This window comes from Leiobunum rupestre, chromosome 8 (genome assembly GCF_980474605.1).
Source record: "Leiobunum rupestre chromosome 8, qqLeiRupe1.1.hap1, whole genome shotgun sequence".
Lineage (NCBI taxonomy): Eukaryota > Metazoa > Arthropoda > Arachnida > Opiliones > Sclerosomatidae > Leiobunum > Leiobunum rupestre.
The window spans coordinates 54,623,310-54,648,797 of NC_143391.1; the positions used below are offsets into that span (position 1 = coordinate 54,623,310).

Consider the following 25,488-nt stretch of genomic DNA (forward strand, 5'->3'; position numbering starts at 1 on the left):
AGAAGGTGTATTTTCCGGGTAAATATCGGGTGATGCGTTCGAAGGTAGAAATACTACGAAACTTGACATCTTTATAATGACAGTTTTAGTTGGGCGAAATCTCGTTTTATATTAATAAAAGATTTAGCGTGATAGATCGAAAGTATTGGGAGTTGAACTTGAGACTATTTGATTAACATCCTGCAACGCTACCGATCTACCACGCTAAACCTTAACACGCAAGAGTTAAAATATCTATTTTTATGTAGGAAAAATAAGAACAATATGTTTATTAGAAAAACAGCTTTATTCACATATTTTCAATCATTTGACAAGTTTGTTCAAGATTTTCCAAAACCTCAATGGGCGTTTCAACTTGATTAAGAGTTAAAATTTGATTATTTTTACAATATTCTTGAAAAAAGATAATAGCTTCCATCTGCTCATCAGATGGCATGACAAAGTCTGATGGAAATACAACATTTGATTTCATTGTTGAATTTAAAGTTTCTTCGGACTTAATAGCAATTGTCTTTTTTTACGATGAATTTTCTTTGGAGTTCCATTATCATTAACAAACCCGTCGAGCCATTCTTGATTTTTTACGTTAAACTCGTTCAAATAATCAATAATTTGGTCGTCTAATATTTCTTCTTCGCTTGTGTATTTCGGTTGATTTGAATGAAGACAATCGCAAACATCAATATTAAGAAGTGTTTTATTAGAATAACTAGATGTCAAATGATTCATCAGATGCATCTTAAAAACTCTTCGTTCCAGAAATAAAGCTTGACAAACCCAGCATTTAACACTAAATTTAAAACTATTTATAAAATCAAACGCGTGTTTGCGACATGGCTCATCATAATAACAAGGGTTCTCGGTAGGAGATTTGCATTAAATTTCTGGTTTCCCCATAAATAACTTCATTTTTTTAACCTTTAAAGAGCTCGACTTTTGAGACGTCTTACGCTTACACATATCCTTTGACTTTTAAATGTCAAAATAATTATCATTTATAGAAATAGTTTTTTATCGACATTTTAGATTCGTTTATTAGTTGTTTAAAGTATTTTGGGTGGGGCCAAAAGTTGCCAAGGCTATAAAACGAAGGTTTCCCCATCTCGCAAATAACTAATTAGCATTTTAAATGGCGAAAAAACGAAAAAACGAAAAAAACGATATCAAAAGTGAATAAACGTTAGTAATTGTGCGGTCAAATATTACCGTCGATATCTCGGTCCGAGCTTGTCCGATCGTGTCCAAACTTGTTGGGGTGATAGACCGAGGCTTAGGGGTTGTGGTCAGGGGTCAATCGGTGAGGTCAAGGAATATCTTCAAGGTCAAATTTAGAGTTAAAATTAAAATATGTTTTTCGACTTTTCCAAGGTCAAAAACCGGTTTTTTTAAATTTTTTTGACGTCATCATTGGTGAATGGGTCTCTCGAACAATCAAGGTATTACCACATTCCAAACAAGGGTGTGGACACAAGGACAAAACCAGTTAACGCAGGTTGGGAAACATAAGCACTTTTCAAAGCTATCGGCCGCCATCTTGGATTTCGGTCATTGAACTCGTTAAAAGGGACTTACCTTCTACTGTTACGTAACGTTTTTGAAAACGGTCGTCAACCGAAAAGAATTCAAAGTGATCATGGAAACGAATTTGTCTGTCAAGAAGTGCAGAGTGAATTACAGCGAAGGGGTATTAACTTTTTGAAAGCGTCCATTATTGAAAGATTCATTAGAAGTTTTAAATCTCGTTTATATCGCTATTTCACGCAGAATAACACCCTTAAATATATCGACGTTTCAGATGATATTATAAACGCTTATAACAATAGTTATCACAGATCAATTAAATTTAAACCAGCGGAAGTTACTCTAGATAACTCTGCTAAAATCTTTACGGTTCGGTAAATTTTTCTCCTCCGTTAACATACGCGTTTGAAATTGGAGATATTTGTAGAATAAGTAGAAATTTATCAATTTTCGATAAGAAATATAACCCGAATTTTACTATAGAATTGTTTAAAATAGCTGAGAGACTACCACGTGACCCACCTGTATATAAGCTGATGGATTTAAATTCTAACCCCATTTTAGGAGTATTCTATCGAGAGGAGGTTAAGATTGTTGGTCGAGATTTAAAAGACTGTTACTTCATAATCGAAAAAGTAATAAAAAAAGAGGAAAAAATCGGACGGCCGCGTAGAACTGTATGTCAAGTGGCAAGAATACGACCCTACATTTAATTCTTGGACACAAGAAGTGGATTTAAAATGAGTTTTTACGTAACGCTACCTTCAGATTCCTCGTCATTATATTACCAAGATAATAGCGTTGGTAAATTTCGAACGTATTTAGCTGAACCGTTAAGATTTGAGGAACAGTTCGAAGTTAGGTTAGTGGAAATAAGCTATCCTCGGACATGGCATAACGTTCGAAAACCTAATCTATTGGTTATTAAAGACCCTCTCGAATATGATAAAATGACTGATAACCCTCTAGTTAAAAACCCTCTCGAATATGATAAAATATTTGAAGTTCCCGTGGGTTTTTATAAAACTCCGGAAGAACTATTACACGTTATGAACGTCCACAACCAAGAAGAACAAGTTACATTTGCTTATTTGAATTATTCTAATCGAATTAAAGTTATATTGCAACCGAAAATCAGAGCTGTAATTGGTCCCGATCTATCGATTTTACTAGGTTTTAAGGATAGAAGAGATAATGATTTCACCATTTTAAATTCAATGATAACCCCCTACCCAATTGATATGAACGCTGGGCTACATTCCTTATTCGTTTATTCAGATCTGGTTGAAAATAGCGTTGTTGGGTATAGTTTAGCACCTCTATTAAGAATCATAAGCGTCGAAGAGAAAGCCGAGTCTAATGGGAAAACAGCTACAAAAATATTTTCACAACCTCATTACCTACCAGTCGTGTGTAATAATATTAAGACTATAGAGATTAATATAACAGATGATTTAGGTGAGCCAATACAGTTTCATAGTGGAAAAGCTCACGTTGTATTATATTTTAAACCCCGTAAAATGTGGACTTCACTATAAACCTTTAATCATTCAGGACACACCCTCATTCTAGCTTAAGAGAGCGAACAGTTAACATCATGAGGCCTGAATATTCACCTTCAAGAACTGATTATGAAAGTTACTATTTAAACCAGGTTGGTTTCGGTGGAATACCTGTATATAGAGGTTTAGCTGTGCAAAGAGGGCATGGACTAGGAAATATATTATCTTCAGCGTTTAGATTTGAGGTACCTTTACTGAGGAAAGGCGCTTCTTACTTGGGTACCGGAGCGAAAGTAGCGACCGATGTTGTTAGCGTAAGCGGAGTCCCAATTAAAACAACGCTTAAATCGCATTCTATTAACGCTGGATGGGAAACTTTAGCTTCAGAAGCTGATGAAGCCATGAGACTAACATCTTCAGCTACGGATCATATTAAAAGAATGACGGGTTCCGGAAATAAAAGGAAACGAACTCAGTCGAAAAGCGACATTTCAACAGCAGGCAGGATAGCGAAAGGGCGGTTCCCTAAACGTTCCGATATATTCTCATAATGTCCCTTTTACACCCGCACTCAGTTGAGTGTATAAATTCCGAGCTAGATTTGTTTCAAGTACCTATGACACAGTCTTCGATTATTGGTGGAGAATGGGTTGAGTATAATCCAATATCTAATATAGTTGATAACGCATCAATTACATTTTCTATCAACGGTAACTCTGAAACGTATATAGACCTTTCACAAACTTTGTTGCACGTTCGAGTTAAGGTAACTAAAGATAATGGTCAACTACCGCAACCCGCGGTTCCAGGTGTTGCGGGTGGGGCCGCCGGAACTCCAGCCGACAATATAGCCCCCGAGAATTTGTTTCTTCGTTCGCTTTTAAGCGACGTCCACGTATTTCTTAATGAAAGAGCAGTAACACCTTCCAGTCAAAATTACGCTTATAAAAGTATGATACAAACTTTATTAACGTTCGGAGATTCTGCGAAAAAAAGTTATTTAACGAGTTCACTTTTCTATCGGGATACGGCATGGAAGTTCGATTCATTTTGGTTTCTCTAAACGAGCGAGTTTAGCGCAAAAAGGGGCGATTGACTTGTTAGGCGTAGTCCATACTTATTTATGTCAACAACCACGCTTTTTATTAAATATGGTTGATTTGAAAATTAAATTCGATAAAAATAGAGCAGCTTTTTGCGTTCACTCCGAGGTAAAATGTAAAGTGGAGATTTTATCAGCTTCCCTTTATCTGAGGAAAGTTAAAGTGATACCGGAACTATCGCTCGCTCAAGCCAAAGCGCTACAATATGGAACCGCTAAATATCCTGTAACTCGTTCGGAGTGCACCTCATTTTCTATACCCGCTGGTCTTTTGACTAGTGTGCAAGATATTTTATTTACCGGACAAGCACCCAAGAAAGTTGTTATCGGGTTTGTGGAACAAAAAGCGTTTCTAGGAGATTTGAAAAAATCACCGTACAAATTTCAACATTTCGATTTATCAAGCATTGGATTGTACATTGACGGTAGCAGCGTCCCTCATAAGGCGTTATCTCTAAACTTTGAGGAAAATCAATATATTCAAGCGTTTTGTTATCTTTTCATTCAAACTAATCAGTGGAACGTAGATGAAGGGAATCAGATAAGTCGGGAAGATTACCCTAACGGAAATTGTTTATTCGCGTACAATTTAACCTCGGATCTTAATAACAACGCTAATCACTTGCATCTTGTAAAAAACAGTAACCTGAGATTAGAATTAAAATTTGCAAAACCGTTACCGGAGACGATTTGCATTCTAATTTACGCTGAGTTTCAAAATTTGATTGAAATTGATAAAAATCGAACCGTGATTTTCGATTACAGTAATTAATGGATTCGCTACAGATAACTAAAATTCTTGAAAAAGATTTAAGTACTAAAAGTATATTTCGAGGCGTGTTCGCGGCTGTCAAGCTACCTAAATATGTAAAAATATTCCCTTCTTTATTTATTGTAAATACCGATACGAGTGCTGAACCTGGAGAACACTGGGTTCTATTATATTTTTCTAAACATAAAAATAGTGAATTCATGAATTCCTTTGGAAACCCGCCAGATTATTTTCAATTTAATGACTTTATTGAACGAAACAGTAAAACTGTTACTTGTAATACGTGTGGAGCATTCTGTATCTCTATTTTGCTATAAACAGGTGTAAAGGAATAGAAATGTATAACATTGTGTCTAGGTTTAAGAAAGATAAAAATGTAAACGATAAAATGATTAAAGAGTTTATCTGCAAAATGTATTCAATAAAATATTTTTTTACAATTTATAGCAATAGCAGTTTTTTATATATACATAAATACAAGTATTCATTATCAATTTTCAATATCTTTATGACCGTGCGCTAATGTACGAACCCCGCAGGGTAGAATATATCTCTTATCATCATTTGGTGATAAACAAAGTTTTCTAGTATTTAAAGTAAATAGCTCATGCTTGAAACTAGCTATACGCATCATCTCGGCTGACATGGTTTCTTGATTAAAAAGACAACGTTCATAGTCTTCGTGGCAGATGACGTTTCTAATAACGTTCATGGCAACGCCCTTACAAACCTTTTTATGGTTTAAAATTGACTCTAAAGATTTCCCCAATTACTACTCCTTTTCTATATCTTCAGCGGTCTTAGACTCCCCGTACAATTTAATAGAATAAAGCTTTGGACGAAGTCCTACAAAATTTGAATTAACTGTGAATTTGTCTCGTCTTTAAAATAGCCGAGAGCTTTTTTATTGTAATTAGAATGAAGGAAATGCGAAGGTGGATAATCAGAGAAGTCAAAGCGGTTTTTATGAACTTTAAAGTCTTTATAAACATCATCCGTCTTAATGTTGTACGTTAAACTGTCTGTAAATATTTTATATATTAGTACTATTTAAAAAAAATGATATTAAATTAAATTACCAGTGTCTGTAAATAATAGTGATGCTTTGTTCCCGTACGTATTTTTTATGAATCCATAATAGAACCGATACATGAGCTCCTTGGATAAATCGAGAATGGTGAATCCGGTAAATATAGGCCGGTTAAGAACAATTTTAGCTTTCTTCTAATGAGCGCCTGCTAACTCCTCATTAAAGATGGTAAAGTGTTCAAACTGCGGGGAACTTGTAACTTTTAACATTCTTTCTGGTTTATGAATCAACTCGAAATTTATATGCTTCCGTAAATTTTCCATTGTTTTTCTAAAGAAATAAATGAAGTAAGGGAAAAAACCGCAATAAATTATTTAAATTGATTTACCCGAAAACAGAGTTAACCATAACTTTCCAGAAATTCTTTTCAAATGAGCTCTTGGATAATTTCCTTTGTTCAGTGTTGAATCTAACATATTTTTCCAACCATTTTACTTGAGTGAAGGTTATTTTCAAACCTAATTCTACATAATATTTTAAATTACGGTAATGTACTATTTCTCTTTATTATTTCAATTAGGAAGAAGTTTTGGTAGACTTTGATTCTCCTTAATATTTAATTTTCCTAAGAGATCTTTGGAGTATGGAGATAGCATATCATGTGTAATAACTTTAGATTCCGCCACTACTGGGAGATCGTTATGTAAGTCATGCAACGGTGGAGTTTTTTTAAGATCCACCTGCAAAGGAAACAATTCTTTAAAAATATAATTCAATAATTATAACACTTGTTATTTACCTGTAAAATGTATCCGTTTTCAACGTTATTGGGAATACTCAAAATATTTTCAGTGTTGCAAATCATCCTCCTGAACCCACTGGAAATCGCCTAGCGGTAGTGGTTCACACATAACAGCACCGTACAAATTATTCGCATCTTAAATTGAGATAAATTAAGTTAATTAAAATAATTAAAATAAAAAAAAATGTTTAAAAAAAATTTAAATCATATGTGTTGGGCATATATTTGTTATTCGCTTTAGAATAACGAGTTGAGATCATTGAAACACCGCCTCGAATACCTAAAAATTCAATGTAAATACAATAATATTTAAAATATCAAAAAGCGTTACCCTTTTCAATAAATAAGTGTTGATCTATATCAAGTATGAGATCGAGGCGAACATCGGTCATCTTCAAAGCTGCTTGCCAAGCTAAACCTGGTGCTGTGTAAGCGTGAGCGGGATCTAATTTATAATGAGTTATAGATAATGTTCTAAAATTTTCAAAAACGTCGGCTAAGAGCAACGCATCGCTTTAACATAGAGGTCGGTGTATTCCCCTACGAAAACCGAGGTTAAGAGATTTGAAATATTTATACTATAGTTATTTTACCTAATGTTTGAATATTAAACGCTGTCCAAACATTTTGGGCGTGTAAATAATCAGATTCTAAAATATTTTGATTTTTCAATGAACTGAAAAACGCTTCTCTAGATGGCAGCATCGTCTCGTCAAATTTCTTTTCATCGTCCATATACTCGTACGGGTTGAACTTTATCTCTTTCAAAATATTTCTTAACAATCTGAAATTTACTGGCTCCTTCCAAAACGAGATTAGATACTAGAGCATCGAGGCTATCGCTTAGAAATCTATAAGAGTCTAAAAACCGAAATCTCCCTAAAAAACGATAAAATTAATTTTAAGGTTAAATTCATAATTAAATATATTTTACCTAGTTTGAGCGAAATATAATTTTCACTAGTGGAAGGATTACAGACCAGTGTCTGTTCCTTAAAATGACCAATCTCCTGACATATAAGATGTAAATCGTATCTATGAAGATTTATTATTATTAGGTTTATTTTCTGGTTAATTAACTTAATAAATTCACCTGCTAAGGTTATGAAGGGAAATAGGGATAAATTCTGGAACTTTCTTTTGAAGATTACAGAGGTTATGCGCTGGCCCCCTATATTTACCGCTGAAATGACAATGATCTCGAACAGCGGGCATATTTCCATGATTTAGCTGTTTCTGACAAATGTAGCAATGCGTAGCAGCTTGAAACTGTTCCTCCTCCTCCAGGGTAATAATCATTGGTACATTGGTCTCAATGAGTTCCATCAACTCCTTCTCTAATTCCAGAATAGACTCCAGAAATCTTCGAGTTGCATCTTGTCCTCGATAGCAATCGGTTCGAACAGGTACACCTATAAGTATTCTCTTATAATATATCTAAAAGGAAATTTTGCGGAATAACTTACCGTTAGGTCCAACAAGCACCCACGAATACGCGCAGCTGATGTGCATGTTGACTTTGCTGGTATTTAAATCGGGATCTAGATCACATCCTTGAACTCTCGGTAGGATTGCTTAAAAATCGGCGTAAATTACATACTGCACCTAATAATTTCATTTCATTAAGAGTTCAATTAAATAATTTTTATTTTTACTTTTTCCGTCCACTCATATTTATCAAAATAAAGCGTCTTCTTCTTGGTAGGGAAAACTGTTTTTTGGACACCGTGGGTGACGCATTCTTCGATATGCGCATGACGTCGCTGTTCCGCGTTATTACCGCTGAATCGGTGAAGACACATTCTAATACAGAAAATAATTAGTAGATTGCAAACTAATATATTGGAAACTAAATTACCTGCAATAATAACTTGTGCTTCTGTTTTTTGTTAGATGCTGTAACAGTTTTCCTAGGTCTCGTATAAGACAGTAATGTCTATTCCCATCGTACATATCTTTAGTTTCATCGGTGATGTATGGCAAATCAACCTCCCTTTCCTTACCACACTTGTTAGCGCTTACGTAAAGAGGGAATATATCTCCCGAGAAGCCAAACACAGATATTGACAAATTATTCATTAATTAAAATTTTTTAAGTTCCGTAGCGTTTAATTTGAAAGGAAAAGATATATCACTGGTATCAAGTTCATTTTCATAAGGTGTATATTTGAAACCCTGTTAGAGTGATGAAGCCGAGAAACTGGGTGAAGTTTAGCTAGAATTGACCAGAGAACACATTTTTCATCATTTTCGTTTCTAATATTATGAATCGCGTGACGTCGAGATAGTTTTTCAGGTAGTTCCATATACGATGACCCCCGCAACGGTTGGTTAGATGCTACATTTAATTCTACATACAGAACACGGTCAATTACCCAACCCGAACCTATCAAAAATATGTTTCAGTTCAAACTATAACTTATAAATTTTAGTACATACCTGTCGCTTCAAAGTTTTCCGCTGCTGACTGTATTGTTTCAATGCAGTCGTTCAGCTGGTTTTCAATGACGTCGAGTGTTAATGTTGTTTGCATAGTGCTTCGGAAGTAGGGTCGTACTTCCGCTCTTTGTTCCGCACCTCCTAAAGGTCTCATATAAACATATCTTACGAGTAGGAACCATTTAATTCCACGTTTACTGGCGAGTCTTTCTACTAAAAATTTACTGAAAGCGGCTCGGTAACGTTCAATAAACATCCCCGCATCAATATCATAGTCTTCGGCATTGTAACGAATAGACGCTAGCGTATCATTCAAGGCCTGGACCATACTTGGAGATGCTGGTGGTGTTTCATCAAGTATTGAGGAGGCGGGAACAGGTGATGGCGTTGGGTTGTTGGGTAAATCCGCTGTAGATGGTTGTGTATGGGTAGATTCCAGTAGAATGTCTTGAAGCAGGCTAGGTGACGGTGGACGGGAAGATGCTGGCGAACGTTGCATTGGTGACGGTGTGCGAGACAGGTTCATAGGTTCGGAAGGGCCAGGTGCATTCAAGTCATGAGTTCGTTGATGGCTCTTAAAATATTCTAATCTAGCAACAGTCTTACCACATACTTCACAGATAAACTTATGTCTATCGCCGTGTACTTCTCTAACATGCCGATTTAAGGAGGACTTGGTAACGAAACCTTTCGCGCACGTGGGGCAAATATGTTGGGCTTTAAGCATCTTGAATATAGCTGCCGCAGTTAACCTAGGAATGATCTCTCACAACGCTATACAACCCCTTTTATAGTATATTCAAGTATTATTTGAGAACGATACGTTTCTCATACTTAAAATATTCGTTTAAAGAAATACTTGTGATATAGGTTCAAGTGCCAAGCGTACTACAATGATATTAAAATGAAGTTTAAAATTAATTTCATTCTACGTCACTTAACAACAAATATTCCATGACGTCAAAACACTCTTAAATTCAAATTAACCACGTCCCCCGGGTAATACGCGCACGCGCGCTATCTCCCAGGTTATCACTTTTTACATCATTTCAACTTATTCCGTAGGATAAAACGTGATAAGATATACATTCAAGTGTCACTCGCGATAAGCGGAGATATATGAACAAGCTGGCCTGAAAACAATATGTTGATATACGAAAAAACAAATCTTCGCGAGTAATATCATAAATACATTGACTTTTCGACCTTTTTACCCCCATTTTACCCCTTAAATTCCGGATTTCAATCCCGAACCTGGGACTGGCGCTTCGCCCTTACTTTCCTTCTACTGTTCGGACATGGAGTTTAAATTGAATTTATTGGGAAGGGCTATTGGGAGTGACGTAGGTATTAAAATTTCTGGGAGATGAAAAATTATTGGTTTGGAATGCATTTTGAACGGGTAATTGACTGTTAATAGAAGGTGGTTGATTGGCTTCTGCATGGTACTGGGGATTTGAAACATGTTTAGATTGGATTGCGTTGGACAACGTCGAAAATATACCCATGAGTTGCGCGAGATAATTATTTAGTTGTGTCCTCGAATCCTTAACTTCTTTTCATATTAATAAAATCTTAACTTTCATTGATATACAAATATTACCAATTTAAAACCATGAGCTGACTCAAAAATCGTTAGTCTTTTTTCCCGTTTTATCTTTCAAAATTATTTGACCATTTATTAGCTTGTTCTGTTTTTATCGCGATGTTGAAAGATTGCTCACCATTTTCACACGATTATATAGACCTTTTCGGCGTCTGAAATTGAAGCTCGTAAAAATGTTCTGGTAGCCCTGTTGATGAAAAGCTGTTTTCCATACAGTATCTACTATCATACTGTTAATTATATTAGTTAAAAAAATAGTTGTAGCGTGGGATATCACTTTTAGGCCTTTGTGATTTGCCATTCATTTCCTAAGTATATAAGAGAACACAAATATTAAAGGTAAGCTTAATTAGTTTTAGGTTTTAAGAGTTAAAAGCTTTAAAGGATCAAAATTAGGAGAATCACACGGGCTAAAATGGCAAGGCTTAGAATCTACAATCGCTCACGTGGTCTCTATGTCTCTGTTACAATGTAATCTGCTGGGATTCCCATGGGAATAAATATTATTTGTTCATCCTACTGAAAGATCCTATTAAAGGTGACTTTGGGGGGGTCGCAACGGGGAAAATAATAAAAATGGTAGCCCCCAGTCGAAAGCGCCGCAAATTATCTATATCAATATTTTCCTGCCCGGCTTCGTCGTCTTCCGACAGCTCCGGTGAAGATATTTTTTCTCTCTTGTCTTCATCTCCTGGTTAATATATTTAGAAAAATGTCACGAAAAATATTATTGCGGTCAAGGAGTTTTTAATTATAAATACCAATCAAATTCGGCATCGGCCTGCAAGCCAAAAAATCGTCCATTTCTTCAAAGTATGGAAAAAAGGCTGGTGAACGACCGGACGTTTTGTGGTTTTTTTCTTCTGCATTCAGCATGATTGATGTCAATCGAAGCGTGGTCATGTAATAGGTTCAACAGTGAAGTGTCCGGACCAGCCACCTGCAAAGTCTCGCTTTCTCAAGCCTAATATTCCGAGAGTATATTTCTTCAAATTAACGTCCAACACGATTATCTGTAAACTTGACTTAAATATTTCACGATTATTATAGTAATTCATCTTTTTATTTGGTTTTAAAATTATTTTTTTAAATAATCCCATATAAAAATATAAATCTTTCGCGCTAAATAGTATTTCAGATTTTAAATTTCCAACGTAAATTATATTACTGATTTTTTTGTTACATTTTAAGACAAAATTATCCATATTGTTTATTTTGATTATAATTCAAAAGTATAGGGTCAATGGAGGATAGTCTGATAAAAATATTTTTTGGAGTTAACTTAAAGGCTGAGAACAGAGATTCCATTTTCTCCTTCGCGAATATGGACCCCCACATATCTGAACTTGAGGAGTATCAGCTTGGAAAGCTTGACCGATGGCTCAGACTGTTTTTGAATTTTTGAATTGTACAATATCCAGAATTGTCCAAGCAGTCACTCAAGCTGTCAGAGCTGTCAATCAATTTGTCATAGATGTCAGTTAGGCTATCACCCGTCAAAACATCGAGTACAGGTTTAGAGGGGTAGAAATTCGCCATTTTCTCGGTCGTTAAAATTACTTCTTAACTTAAAATAACACCCACTTAAGAATTGGTACCATTAATATGGCCACTTTATCATACACAACTACGCAATCAAATATAACATTAGATAAATAGATATTTAAATATTAGTCATTTAATTTAACTCTGTTACTGATCACACTTACCCCCAAAATGCTGGGCAAGAGTGTTAGGGGGGTGGGGTAATTGTGATTACGTGAATTCCATGAACAATCACAATTAAATTACATACAGAGGTTAAATATGGTGTCCTAAATAAGCTATATTTTTAGTAGCTCTAAAATAATATATTTTTAAACATAAATACCCATACGCTAAAGCGTAACCTTTCGTTTTTAGTAGGTTTACATTTTGAAAATTATAAAAAGTGGTCTAATAAACCATATATTATTTTATAAAAATTTTACATTGATTAACTGTTCACACTTACCCCACACTGCAAATTTAGAAAGAATTTTTCCATATTTAATTTTGAGAACCTCAAAATATTAGCAAAAATACAAAATTTTTCCAGCAGGTAAAAATATAAGCCGACTACAAATTAGCAATATATGAAACCGCTTGGCCAGTTAAAAAAACGTTACAGAACTTTTCCTTTGGGCATAAGATCATCACGTTTTATCAACTAATTGTTTTAAAAACTAAATTTAATTTAATATAATATTGAAAATATACAAAATGTGAATAATTAAGCATGTTTCAATATCCATTCATCAAATATTTTATTATAATAATATTTGTGGAAATAATAGGGTAGATCACACTTACCCCCTGATCACACTTACCTCCATTGACCATATTATATCAAGAACCCATAGACGTACTAAGAACACGTAATCATAGCTTTAGCCCGTTGTGGAGCCTCCTAATCCATATTTTCAAAATAAGCCCCGCCTTTTTATATTTTCCGCCTGTAATAACTTAAGTAACTAAAAAAATAAGCGGTCTAAGAACTACTTAAACTAACTAAAAACCTACTTAAAAACCACCTAAAACCAACTCTAATTTCGCTTAATGGAGGACACTTAAAGCCAACTTAAAGCCAACTTGAAAACAACTTAAAAATAATATGTAATTATCTGTATATGTAAGGGTTCGCGCCTTCTTAGAAGTAACAAAAGTGGAAGAAGACTCAATAGCTCCGCCTTTTTAAAAAAAACGATTAGGAGGCGATCCAGCAAAATTTCCTTTCCTCTGTTCTTGGTACGTCTATGGGTTCTTGATTATATATATTGCATATTAATACATTATTACGACAGACATTTAATTTATAAATAATAGTAGATTTATTAAAATCATAATTATACACTCTTAGAAAAAGGGTTCTAAAAAGGGACTTAAAAGGGAATATATTATTTTTAATCCTTTACGGGTATACAATTTACACCGCAAAAGTTTAGAAAAGGTTTAAAATTATTTTTAGTCTCATATGGGATTAAAAATATATCCATAAGGTACCTTAAGGGTCTGAATTTAAAAAAAAATAATGCCTTTTACGTTCTAATCTAGATTCTGCATGTTTCTGAGCAATAATTTCAGGCTGCCTCCATTTAAATAACGAATTTTGACGCTAATTTATCTTCTCGGGCAAGGTTACCTGGCAGTTTCAAAGACTAGTAAAACGGCTCATGCAGGGGCAGACATGTTTTCAGCGACCAAAACTCTGGAGCGCTCTAAATTGTTTATGGTATGCCAACTAACCTACCACTAGTGCCAGAGTGGTCACGCGCGGAATTTCAAAACACAGAAAGCGGAGCGCGCGCTAGGAGAGGTGAGGTTGATATCTTTCTTGCAAGTACCGCTATGCGGCGCAACTGTCTTGCCGCTGCTGAACAATACATATTTCAAAAATTAATTATAAATGCAATATCTATTATTTTTACATCGGATTTTCTCGACAAATCATATTTTTATATGCTCTACACATTTCAGGCAATTAAATACCAATGGCGGTGGTCCTTTAAGTATGACACTTATCTAAGCCGTACCCGTCGCCTTTAACGTATGACCAGAAATAACTAATAAGTGTGATACTGATCTTGGGCGTCTTTGAGCTTTCATCGTATGACCAGAATCACTAATAAGTGTGACACTGATCTTAGACGTCTTTAAGCTATCATCGTATTACCAGAAGTAACAAATAAGTGTGAAACTTATCTTAGACGTCTTTGAGCTTTCATCGTATGACCAGAAGTAACTAATAAGTGTGACACTGATCTTAGACGTCATTAAGCTGTCATCGTATTACCAGAAGTAACAAATAAGGGTGACACTGATCTTAGGCGTCTTTGAGTGTCACTCGGCTGCCGTTTAAGAATCTGACGACATAATAAACCCGTATATCTTTCAAACAATTGACAAAATATATAATAATATATATAATTTTTCGTTAGGTAAAATAATTTCAATGGAGCTATCGAGAATTTTCTTTTGTTAGCTCCTAACGATAAAAGTAACATCATGCCCTTGATTAGGTAACGATTAAAATAAAATAAGTAATTTCCATGGCCAAATTGACATGGTTTCGGATAAAAATAAAACAATAATTTATTTATCCGTTTTGATAAATCCGATTTGATTAAACGGGAATTTTTTAATTGATTTTGATTCAATAATGTATGGCGCAAGCGCGGTTCTACGGAAAAGTAGACGAGGATGATACTTATTTGATTCATGTCGGCATAAGTCTATAATATATTACAATAAGTATGACACTTTGGCAAATATTTTACTGAGAGTTAGTCACAGAGTGACGTCATAACGGTAAGAAAGTCGCCCATTAGCGAGGCGCTGTTAAAGGCAACGCTAGACACGATAACGTGGGGACGCAAAACGTCGCCGAAGCCCGTTATATAGTATCTCGTATCTAGCTCTCATTAAACGTTTTGCTTGTAAAACATAGGAAGGGACAGACTTATGCAAAATATTATAAACTTGTGATGCCAGTATGACCACTGTGACTTATGACGTCAGCTTAAGCTTTCATCTGTTGTGAAAAGTACCATCGATATATTAGATGGATAGCAGCGAAACTCACGTATAGAATCTTTTTTGCGCCTATATTTAATTCGTGATAGAATGCCGTTACCAGTCAGCGCCCGTCACAGGAGTCTTTCTCTTGCCTATACTAGGCTCGTGTAAGACTAAAAAAGGCGCGAAAAGCTGTACGGTCTGTACACGAAAAAGCTACTTCTACCTTGGATGAATAATAGCTTCTACACGTCCTTAAAGTTAACCCTAACGTTTTTTCCGCTAGCTACATATTTGAAAGTTATTTAGTTTTAAATTATATATTATCATAAGTAACGTAATAATAATATAAACTTAACTATAATTATGGAAATTAGTATAACTGAACCGATTTTCAGGGTTATTGGATAATCAGAGCCGGAAATAGGGGGAGGCAACCAGGGCTGAAGCCCAGTGGCTTCCGCAACAGAAATTTCTGAGTAAAAGTCTCTAACGAATGCCGAATGAGATGCAAAATTACCAAATAAAGCAATTGTATGTCGATTCTACAAACATTTTGCATGTCTTACGTGCTTGAAAGATAATCAGCCCCCCCCCCCCCCCACCTTTTAATCCGGCCCTGTGAGTAATCCAGGTTTAGTTCAGCGCAAAAACCCCTAGTGCCTAAAACATGCTCAAGTTGAAATATACTACTACCAAAAGTGACACGATTACCGAAAGTGTGAAGGTTTATTGAATGCTCAACTCGAGATCGACCATATAAGACTATTTATTGTCTCCCTTTCTGGCTCTTTTTAGTATCTGGTATTATATCGTAAGTAGATGGCGATAGCGTCTCCACATAACAACGAAAAATCCAAGAAAATACTCTAGCTTTGACCAATGCTACCTAGTTCGTTCGTTGCTCACTACGAGGCATTTTATCCTGTTTTTTTAACATCCTCCCCCCCCCAAGGCTAGTAACATTCATTAAGAAACAGGTCCGATTGACGCTTTTGTACTACAAAGTACAATAATGCACTACTAAAACCGGTTGCACGTTCAATTCGAAGCTGGGCAACAGTGTCAGTGTGGAAAAAATGCGTTGTCTCATGCGATTCCCTAGTGGGAGAGGTAGGGGTGGAAGTTTAGTCTGAAAAGTTTCAGCGGGTTCATCTGCTTCGATATATGGACCTCGGGCTAAAAAGGGATCACGCTTATTGTCATAACTCAAAAGAAACAACCCAAATCTAAAAATCCGAATGGTTAGTATTACAATTTAAATTATCATCGATGTAGTTATAAATTGTTTGTTTTAAATATAATTTCAGGGGTAAACTTTAAAAAACGCTTCAAAATTAATATCTTTGCCCAATGAAGAGATTGAATCTCCTGATTTACCTTTTGTAAAAATAAGTTTTAAATGCTTAATTTCAAATGTTTTTCTATATTTTTATTCTTTTTAAACAGCCTTGCTTAGAAAAAAATTAAGGCTAGAGGTCGGCGGAACGAATAAATTAACCGGCAAAATTACGATTAACCATAAAACGTTTGGTTAACTGTTTTTATGAACATTTTATACGAATAAACAACGATTTAACATGCAAAAATAATCGGGTTTTTTCGTATATTTTTTGGATAATTTGCGGTTATGAATAAAAATAAATAATTGGATAATTTCTTATTCAAACGCCGATCTCTAATTAAGGCAAATCCAATTAAAAATGATGACAAATGAAGCATTCCGTTAGGCTTACTTGTCCATATTTACAATTGAAGGCACCAACGTTATTAATAAACTCCGCTACAATTTCAATTTAACCCAACTTATGATTAAAGATCATTTGTGATAGTTCTTACAACTCTTGAATTGGCAAGATTTTCCCATATTTAGTTTACACCTTGGTAAAATAAAATTAAAATCAGTAAAATAAAGAAAATTTACGCTTCAAATCAAATTTGGTCGAAACCTCGGGCCTCGTCCTCCAGTCCCGATTTGTACAAGATTTAAAACTGAACCGAACTGAATTTTTCAGAATTTTTACCCCATCGCTATTACATTGCCCCCCCGGCACTAGGGAATCGCGTGGTTAGACGGGAGCCCGTAGGAATATCGCCGCATTTCCAATCTAGGGTACGTAGTCTAGATTATCTTTGCACTAAGGTGGGACAATGAATAGAATAGATTCGCTAAATTATGGATTTAAATAAACTTTTCAATATTTAAAATTTTAAATTATATCTATTTTCTTGGCTATTTCTGGGGCTTTTCAACCATACTACTCATGACATTCCAAGTATCGTAGCTTCGTAGGGGTTAATCAAGTGTATTAAAGGATTTTTAATCAATTGGGGATTTTTTATTATATTCGGGGTATACCATGGGAAATTATTAATTATAGGATTATGGGATACATAAATGAAAATGTTTTTAAAAATACAAAAAAATATGAACAAAAAAACTTTTTTGTTTTTTCTCTCGCCATATGGCGCCACAGGGGTAACATTCATTAATTTCATTTTGCAAAAGACGTTTATGAGAGTATTTCACATGATTTCTATATTTATTAAAATGTTTATGTTTTTCCACAACCATCCAAACCACACTTAAGAACCAAACCTGAGTCATTTCCATGTTTCTTTTGTATATGAGTTAGTTGCAATGAAAACTTTTTGGTGAGCTTAGTACAGAAAACACAACTGTATAAATTTGGCATATTTAATACTAAATTTTGAAGATATTTATTTAAATACCATTCTATTAAATAACTTTCTATCAGTGCGTGAAAGCCGTAAAGTAAGCACCATCTGCGTTCAAGGCTTACGTAAAGAATGCCAAAATTAAGGGTTGCCAATTGTAGACAGTTGTTTCCCGCAAAATTGGAGACTGAATTTCGTGATTTAACCATAGAAATCAGAAGGTAACTAGAACGATTTTTGCAATAGCGGAATGCCCGCCGAATATTGCCATAGCTTTGGCTTTACTAAAACTTGGCGAAATCCGTCTGTGGCGGCCTCTCCCGCTAGTTTCGTAATGTAAAACGTCTACCTTCGTTACGAATAAAATATATTGTTAAAAGACGGCGTTAATGACTAATCCGCCAATTTCAAATCGGAGCGTTGTCTCGCATGTCAAAAATCGGAACTTTTTGATTAATCTTAAGCGGCGGGGCGTACTGGGGGGACCAACGGGTGTATTGCAAAAAAACGCTAAAAACGTCTCGACATAGATATTATCCCTAGGTATAAATAAATACATTCAAGGTCATAGTAAGAGCTATTCTCACTTTTAAATAAATTTTAAATCTCAATGGGCCTTGGCTTCTAGCTCGTGAAAAAGTATTTTCATCTAGGTTACCTGGAAGTTAAACCGAGTGGTAACAGCGCCATTTTGGTTTGCGGCATTATGTAAAAACTACATAAGTGGGTCGATAATTTTTTATAGCGGGAACGAGGTTGCAAGACCTTTTAATCTATAATTCAAACCTTATTCGCGACCGAAACAGCTCTAGGTGGCGATGCGGTGCCAGGGCCGTATTAAGGCATGTGCCAAGTCTGCCATGGCACAGGGGCCCCGAGTTTAACAGGCCCCCATCTTCGAAATAGTAAGGTCTGAATTTTTTAAGGGCCCCAAATTCTACTTTGCACAGGGTCCCCCATAGCGTTAATCCGGCCCTGTGCGGTGCCTTAGTTTTCCCGCCACTTATTGTGTGTGTAGCGTCTGACAGAGCCGAAAATAAATACATCTGTGGTCTATGACGTTCTGTGTTGTATTCTAATAATAAAACTAGTAACTTCTGAGGAAAATATTATATATTTTTATATATTTTAGCACGATTTATAACTTTGATTGTTAGTGCCGTCTGCTAATGCGCGACCTGTTACTGCTTCCGTTTGCTGCCGAATGAGGGCGTATCCATAGTTTTCGGTCGCGAATTCCCTATCGGCGGAAGTTAGGTTTAATCGCGAGACGATGATGAAACATAGACATAATAAATAGGATAGACCCACGGAAAACGCGAGATTGACACTCAAATTTCTGCATGTCGTTGATTTAAGGCACCCTCTGTCGGTGACCTATATTACAATTTTATAAAACAAAATCGCACAATATATTTTCTTTGCGGCGTAGATATCGATTAAGACTATCGACCCTTCTTCGGTACGCCCCTGATTCTAAGCATTTAATAGTCAAACTTTAGCAACGAAAAGGGGCTAAATATTGTTTTTTTTTGTGGGAAATGAGACTTGTTCCAATTTTTTGAATATTGGGCTGTTCTTATATTTTAAGGGTAATTTTAAGAATTGCATGGCAACCCTGATATTTATGTCTTGGAATTTCTTGTCGGTTCTTTACTTTCTTAAACATCTTCGGAGTTCGGATTTATTTTGACGCCAATTACAGGTTATTTAATAATATAATTCACGTTTGGTTATGAGTAAAGCAGTTTGGAGAGCTCCGTAATGGCTAATGTTATAACGATTTTACTGTGTTATGGCGAAAGAAAAAAAGGTCATACTAAATGAAGCTTCTTTCGAAGATTTCAAGTCGCGCATGAACAACGATTGTTCCCTCAAGGAATTTATAGGACCAGAATTTATTTACAAGGTAAGATTGCCTTCCCCCCAATAATGTGTGCACTCTTAATGAGATTTTGAAGAATTATCACTTGCAGTCACTCTTTTTTTAATCAATTTATTTTAAATATGAGTAAAACGGGCCTTGGCAGGTTTTCTGCGCAGCCAATGATGCACTGCACGGCGGCAGTTACTGTAGTCTTGGATTAATAATAAAAGCTAACGCTTACTGGATATATCTTACGTACCTTCGTCAACGCATTCTCGGGCGTCTCTCAAACTTTGGAAAAGACGGTGGGATAGCGAGGGGGGGAGACAATTTAGTGGGACAAGCTTCACGTGCGCGAGATTTCAAACATAAGTTAAATAACGGCAGTTTGAAATTTGAGTCCTGTTTTCGGCTTCGTGTGGAATCATTGTAAGCTATTAATAGTTAAATCGTTATTACTTATTAATTCAACGGTATAATACGGTACAATAATGTTATAAAATGTTAAGAATCAAACATTTTTTATACCCAAAATTTTCATTGTTTTCACCATAGAAATCTCATAGGTAACTAAAATGCTGCCGCCTACGGCCGAGCTTGACTCCAGTTCGCCTTGAACCTTCAGACAATGAGAGGCCGTAGAGTGGTTCCACTACTATAGCGGGAGATAGGTGACGTCATTCTCTCTGGTGACATTAAATTCTTGGCATAACCACTCTTTGAGCTCTGATTGGCTGAGATCTGGCTATCGTCTGCCACGGCGTTTGACCCATTTGCCAGTAACACGGCAGCATTCTAGTTACCTATGAGATTTCTATGGTTTTCACAATGTCACCGAAAGTTGATTCCAGCCACTGAAACTCATATCTAAAACAATAAATAATTAATACTTACGTAAATAATAATAACCATAATATGCGGTACTTACTTGAAAACTACAAACAATAATAATTTCTATACAAGAGAGAATAACATAGGGTAATAATCCACCACGTGCAGAAACACGTTCGCCCTCCTTAAAAAGCTTGTCCCACCAAAACGCGAAAAATCGACAGATGGCGCTGAAAGCAATCCCAAAGTTTGGTAGACGCGGAAAACCGAGAGTGAAATATCCAGTAAGCGTTAGCTTTTATTATTAATCCAAGCTGTAGTAGAGCTCAAGCCAATGCCTATTTTCTCGACACGCTTAAAAATGTAACAAATAAATATATATTTAAATATATATTTGTTATTTGGTGGTGTGGCAGGGTACATGAAAACAGAGACACTGTCTGCAATATATAAACAAATAAATTTTAGTTACCCACTATAATTTTACCACTAGCCAAAGCCTGTTTTTAATTAAAATTTTGTTTTATCCAATTTAAATTAAAAATCAGTATAATTTAAGTTACACAAGACTTTTTACAAGTAGAGGTTAAATGATTACATTCAACTCTTGAAGTTAGAAAACATATTACTATTTAAATTTTTAGTAAATTTGATCTAGAGTAAAATTGTGTTCAGTTTTTCTGCATCTGAAGATTGTTTACTGTGATTTTATGTACATTTTCTTTTAATAAATTGGTATAGTATATATTTAATAGGGGTAGCAAGTGATATGCTCTTTAAAATGGTCAGGTTTTTAAATAGGTTCATTATTAATATAATTACCCAACACAGGTTTTCGATGAGGATTTTGGAACCAATATAGATGTGGATGAATCTACGGTGTTTCAAGATTTTACCAAAGTTTACGTAGTGAAAAATCTTAAATCCAATTTTAAAAACAACCTTACTCCTGTTCCTAAAGAACCAGCAAATGTTGCAACAACTTCCACTGAAATATTGCTGGTTGATGATGATACTAGTTCAGCTAATAACAGTCATGAAAATGAATGTTAGTGATTATTTTGTGAGGTCCACTAATTTTGTCTAGTGGAATTTGTAAATCTTGGAAGATTTTCCATGTAAAACCTTTTGATTTTGGAGTTAACAGATTGTTACCCATTATTATTTATTTTGCCCAAAGTCGAAAATAATCTCAACATGTCTTTTTTACAGATGGATACCAGAGCATCAGAGAAAACCCCTTTGTAAGTAAAGCGCAAATAATTTTTTTTAATTTTATTTTTTTAAATCCAACATAGCCTGAAATAATAATACAGCTCCAATCTTTCAAGTCGTTTGACTATAGGGACATGGCACTCTGTAGTTTAGGCTATGGCCACCATTTTGAGGGAGGATGTTTTATAAAGGAAAAAGCATGGGTGTTGTCTTGCAACCTCACAGTGCCTTGTCCCTATATAAATTAAACTTCAAACTAGGCGTGAAAAAACAATAGTAGTCAATGAAACGTGGGCTAATATTTGGGGGTTAATAACCTGAAATCTGCTTTGACTCAGTCTCTTGATATTGGACTTAGCTTTTTAAAATGTTATCAAATTTTGTTTTACATTTAATTGAAATGTTTTTTTTAGAGTTGTACAAAAAAGAAAGAGATCTACTGGAACTGGTTCCACAACAAACTTTTTAATAGAGTACTCTCTACCAGAGTTACCAGAAAGATTTAGAAATTCAGAAGAATACGCCAAAATTCCAACCAAAAAGAAGGCATCTAAACACTATGAACCATCATTGTTGCACAGAGACTAATACAGGAATACTCACATTTGTGTCAGAGTTCAGGATTAGGCTATGTAAGAATTATCCGTTGTGTAAATTAAATAACCTCAGAGAAGACGTAGGTAATGGCGTTTTTCATTGAGCTGCTCTTTCTGTTGTGGGAGCACAAAAATGGGAAACAAATCCTATTTTTTGAGTTCTTTGGGAGCACAAAGAGGAGTCCTATGAAAAATCGCGTAACTTATTCCGGTAACATAATCATTTAAGCGAGCAACAATCAGTCTTATAATCAGTGGCGTATCATAAGTTCCTTTCTGATCTTGAGGACACATTTTTGATATTGCAAGCTCTCTGAGACTGTTTTGCTTATAATTATAAGTATTCGTTCCTGTAAAAATTTATAGTAAACATTTTAAACATATTAACCAAGTCAAAATACTAGCCTCCTCAAAAGGGATTTAATATACAAGGGCGTATACAAGTTTTGGGATTTCCAAAATGAATGGTTTACAAGGAAAGGAAATGGGGTAATTACGTTATTACAGTTATGAAATCCCCATGAAATAAAATCCTGGCTACGCCTTGTTTACTTGTAACTTCATTAATACCATAATAAACATAAGTATGACAGTGAAAGATGTTGGTTAATGATAGTCTGTTGCAGGGTGATCGGAGTATTCTAAACCGGATATTCGTTGAAAAACATACCTTTACAGCATTATATTCAAACCAAAAATGCGTTTGGATCTCGAATTCGAACAGAACTACCTTCAGAAACCAAATAAAAAATTTTAGTGTGTACCGATTCAGCTCGCGGAGAGTTGTCAGTCCTTGGATGTAATGACTTATTTTCATTGCCAAGACAGACTATCATTAATAAATTTATCATTGGGAGGATAGGAGGTGTCATATTTATAGGTATGTTACTTATGTTAATACGTTAATGTCTATAATATATGTAACCCTTTAAGGAGAAATGGTATATGCAACTTAAAGGGAAATTTTAAAATTTCCGCCAAACCATTGATGAAGACGATAATGCTGAAGACTTTGAAGAGGTGAAAAAAGCGAAAATCAAATTTGGGAAAAAAGAAAAACCACTGAAGTTCATTGAGAACAAGAAAATGACAGCACTTTGGAGAACCCTTAAGGCAACATTCACAGGTTGGAGGTAAACTTCTGATTTCTATTTTAGCAAATAAGGTCATGAATATGACAGGCTGAGGTAATTTATAAGGCTTCTAAGAGATTTTTGTGGTGATAATTTGTTAAGGTTCCCGAATTTGAGGACTTTGAAGATAATTTAAGCATTGAAGCTCATCAGAAAGCCATGAAAAATAAAATGGAGAAATCGGAACCTAATGTTTTGTTGATTGACTCCAAAAGGGATAAGACATTCAATGACCGTTTAAAATTAACAAGAAGTCTAAGCATTAGCGAAGTATTAAAAATGTTTCCCGCATTAGTTTATGCTAGACAAGTAAGTTGTCTTTAGTTTTCTGGTTCTGTTTATTAACAGTTTAGTCTTATAAGAATTCAATTTTTGTGTTTTAATTTCAGATCAAAATGGAATTCTTTAGAATTACGTTTTAATTTCAGATCAAAATGGAATTCTTTAGAATTACGTTTTAATTTCAGATCAAAATGGAATTCTTTAGAATTACGTTTTAATTTCAGATCAAAATGGAATTCTTTAGAATTACGTTTTAATTTCAGATCAAAATGGAATTCTTTAGAATTACGTTTTAATTTCAGATCAAAATGGAATTCTTTAGAATTACGTTTTAATTTCAGATCAAAATGGAATTCTTTAGAATTACACAAATTAAATTAAGTGAGAAAATTGAAGCTTCCTTGCGTAGCTGCGGGGATAAAATTGGGAATTTATCAAATAAATCAACAACAGAGCTTCGTGCAGAAACAATGGCTCACATAATGGCTACTTGTGATAGTGAGAGAATTGGTAAGAAATAATTCGATTTTTTTAAACTCGATAGATCTTACCTCAAGTAAGAGATAATGCAAGGGGCTGAATCTAGGTGGAGATATTTTATTTGTACTTTGATTCATATATGCCCCTTAGACTCACCTAAAATAATCTCACATATATTTCAACTCTAAATTAACCAATCTTTTAAACCTTTAGTACTGCAATTAATTTAGTTTCCTGAACCGAATCTATGCGGATAAGTTAATATTAAAATATACCACTTCTGAATAACGGTCCTTTAGCTGTACTTTACTGCTCTAAAATATTTTTCTGTTATTTCAGCGCTGAAACAAATTTATTCTGTGCTTTTAATACCAGCCCTTTTTTGCCCTGAAGAAAAAAAGGTGTTATGGGAAAAGGGCCCATAATTGTAGTGTAAGGACATAAATATAATAGCAATGAGTACCAAATTTTTTTAGATGGAATAGAAGTAACTATAGCGTCTAATTTTATAGATGCGATTTGTTGTTATTTTTCAATTTTTTGGATATTTAATGTACAGTATCCAAAAGCTTTAATGATAACTCTTACATTTATTGAATTTCGATTAGTCGAGAAGCCATCGTCATCGAAATGCTTAAAAGTTGTCAAAAAGGTAATTGACAAAATTGAAAATATGGATGATTAAGAATTATATTTTGTGAAAAATATAGAAATTAAGAAATATAGATGGTTGAAATATTTACACAACAAGGGTATATTATTAGACCAAAGAGGGAAAAAAATTTATAGAACAAGGGAATACTAATCGACCCAAGAGGAATTGCTATTTGAACCAAGAGGGATTAATATTTATACACAAGTTGTGATATTATATAATCATTAAAGGAGTATTATTTATACACCAAGGGAATACTATTCAACCAAAGTGGGAGTAATACATGTACAATAAAGGAATACTTTTAGACCAAAGGAATACTATAAGATCAAAAAGATAATACTATATGTACAGTAAGGGAATATTATAAAACCAAAGAGGGAATACTATATATACAGTAAGATACTATTATTTATACTCTAAGGGAATATCATTTATACACT

At 34.7% G+C, this 25,488-nt stretch overlaps 1 protein-coding gene and 1 long non-coding RNA gene across 2 annotated transcripts in view; both read left to right on the plus strand.

Annotated features, from left to right (window-relative positions):
• Window positions 1-25,488, plus strand: part of LOC149933709 (uncharacterized) — a 586,576-nt gene that overhangs the window by 454,276 nt on the left and 106,812 nt on the right. The window lies entirely within an intron of this gene.
• Window positions 19,775-21,737, plus strand: LOC149933715 (uncharacterized). Its single transcript, XM_090156466.1, has 2 exons — window positions 19,775-19,895; window positions 21,516-21,737. The coding sequence occupies exons 1-2, from the start codon at window positions 19,782-19,784 to the stop codon at window positions 21,735-21,737; spliced, it is 336 nt and encodes a 111-aa protein (XP_090012592.1). The 5' UTR covers window positions 19,775-19,781.

What these genes read in the sequence shown, in the direction of transcription:
- LOC149933715 (XM_090156466.1), top strand. Translation starts at nt 19,782, where the DNA reads ATGGCGAAAGAAAAAAAGGTCATACTAAATGAAGCTTCTTTCGAAGAT. An exon ending in GACCAGAATTTATTTACAAG is followed by an intron (nt 19,896 to 21,515) that starts GTAAGATTGCCT and finishes TACCCAACACAG; the next exon opens with GTTTTCGATGAGGATTTTGG.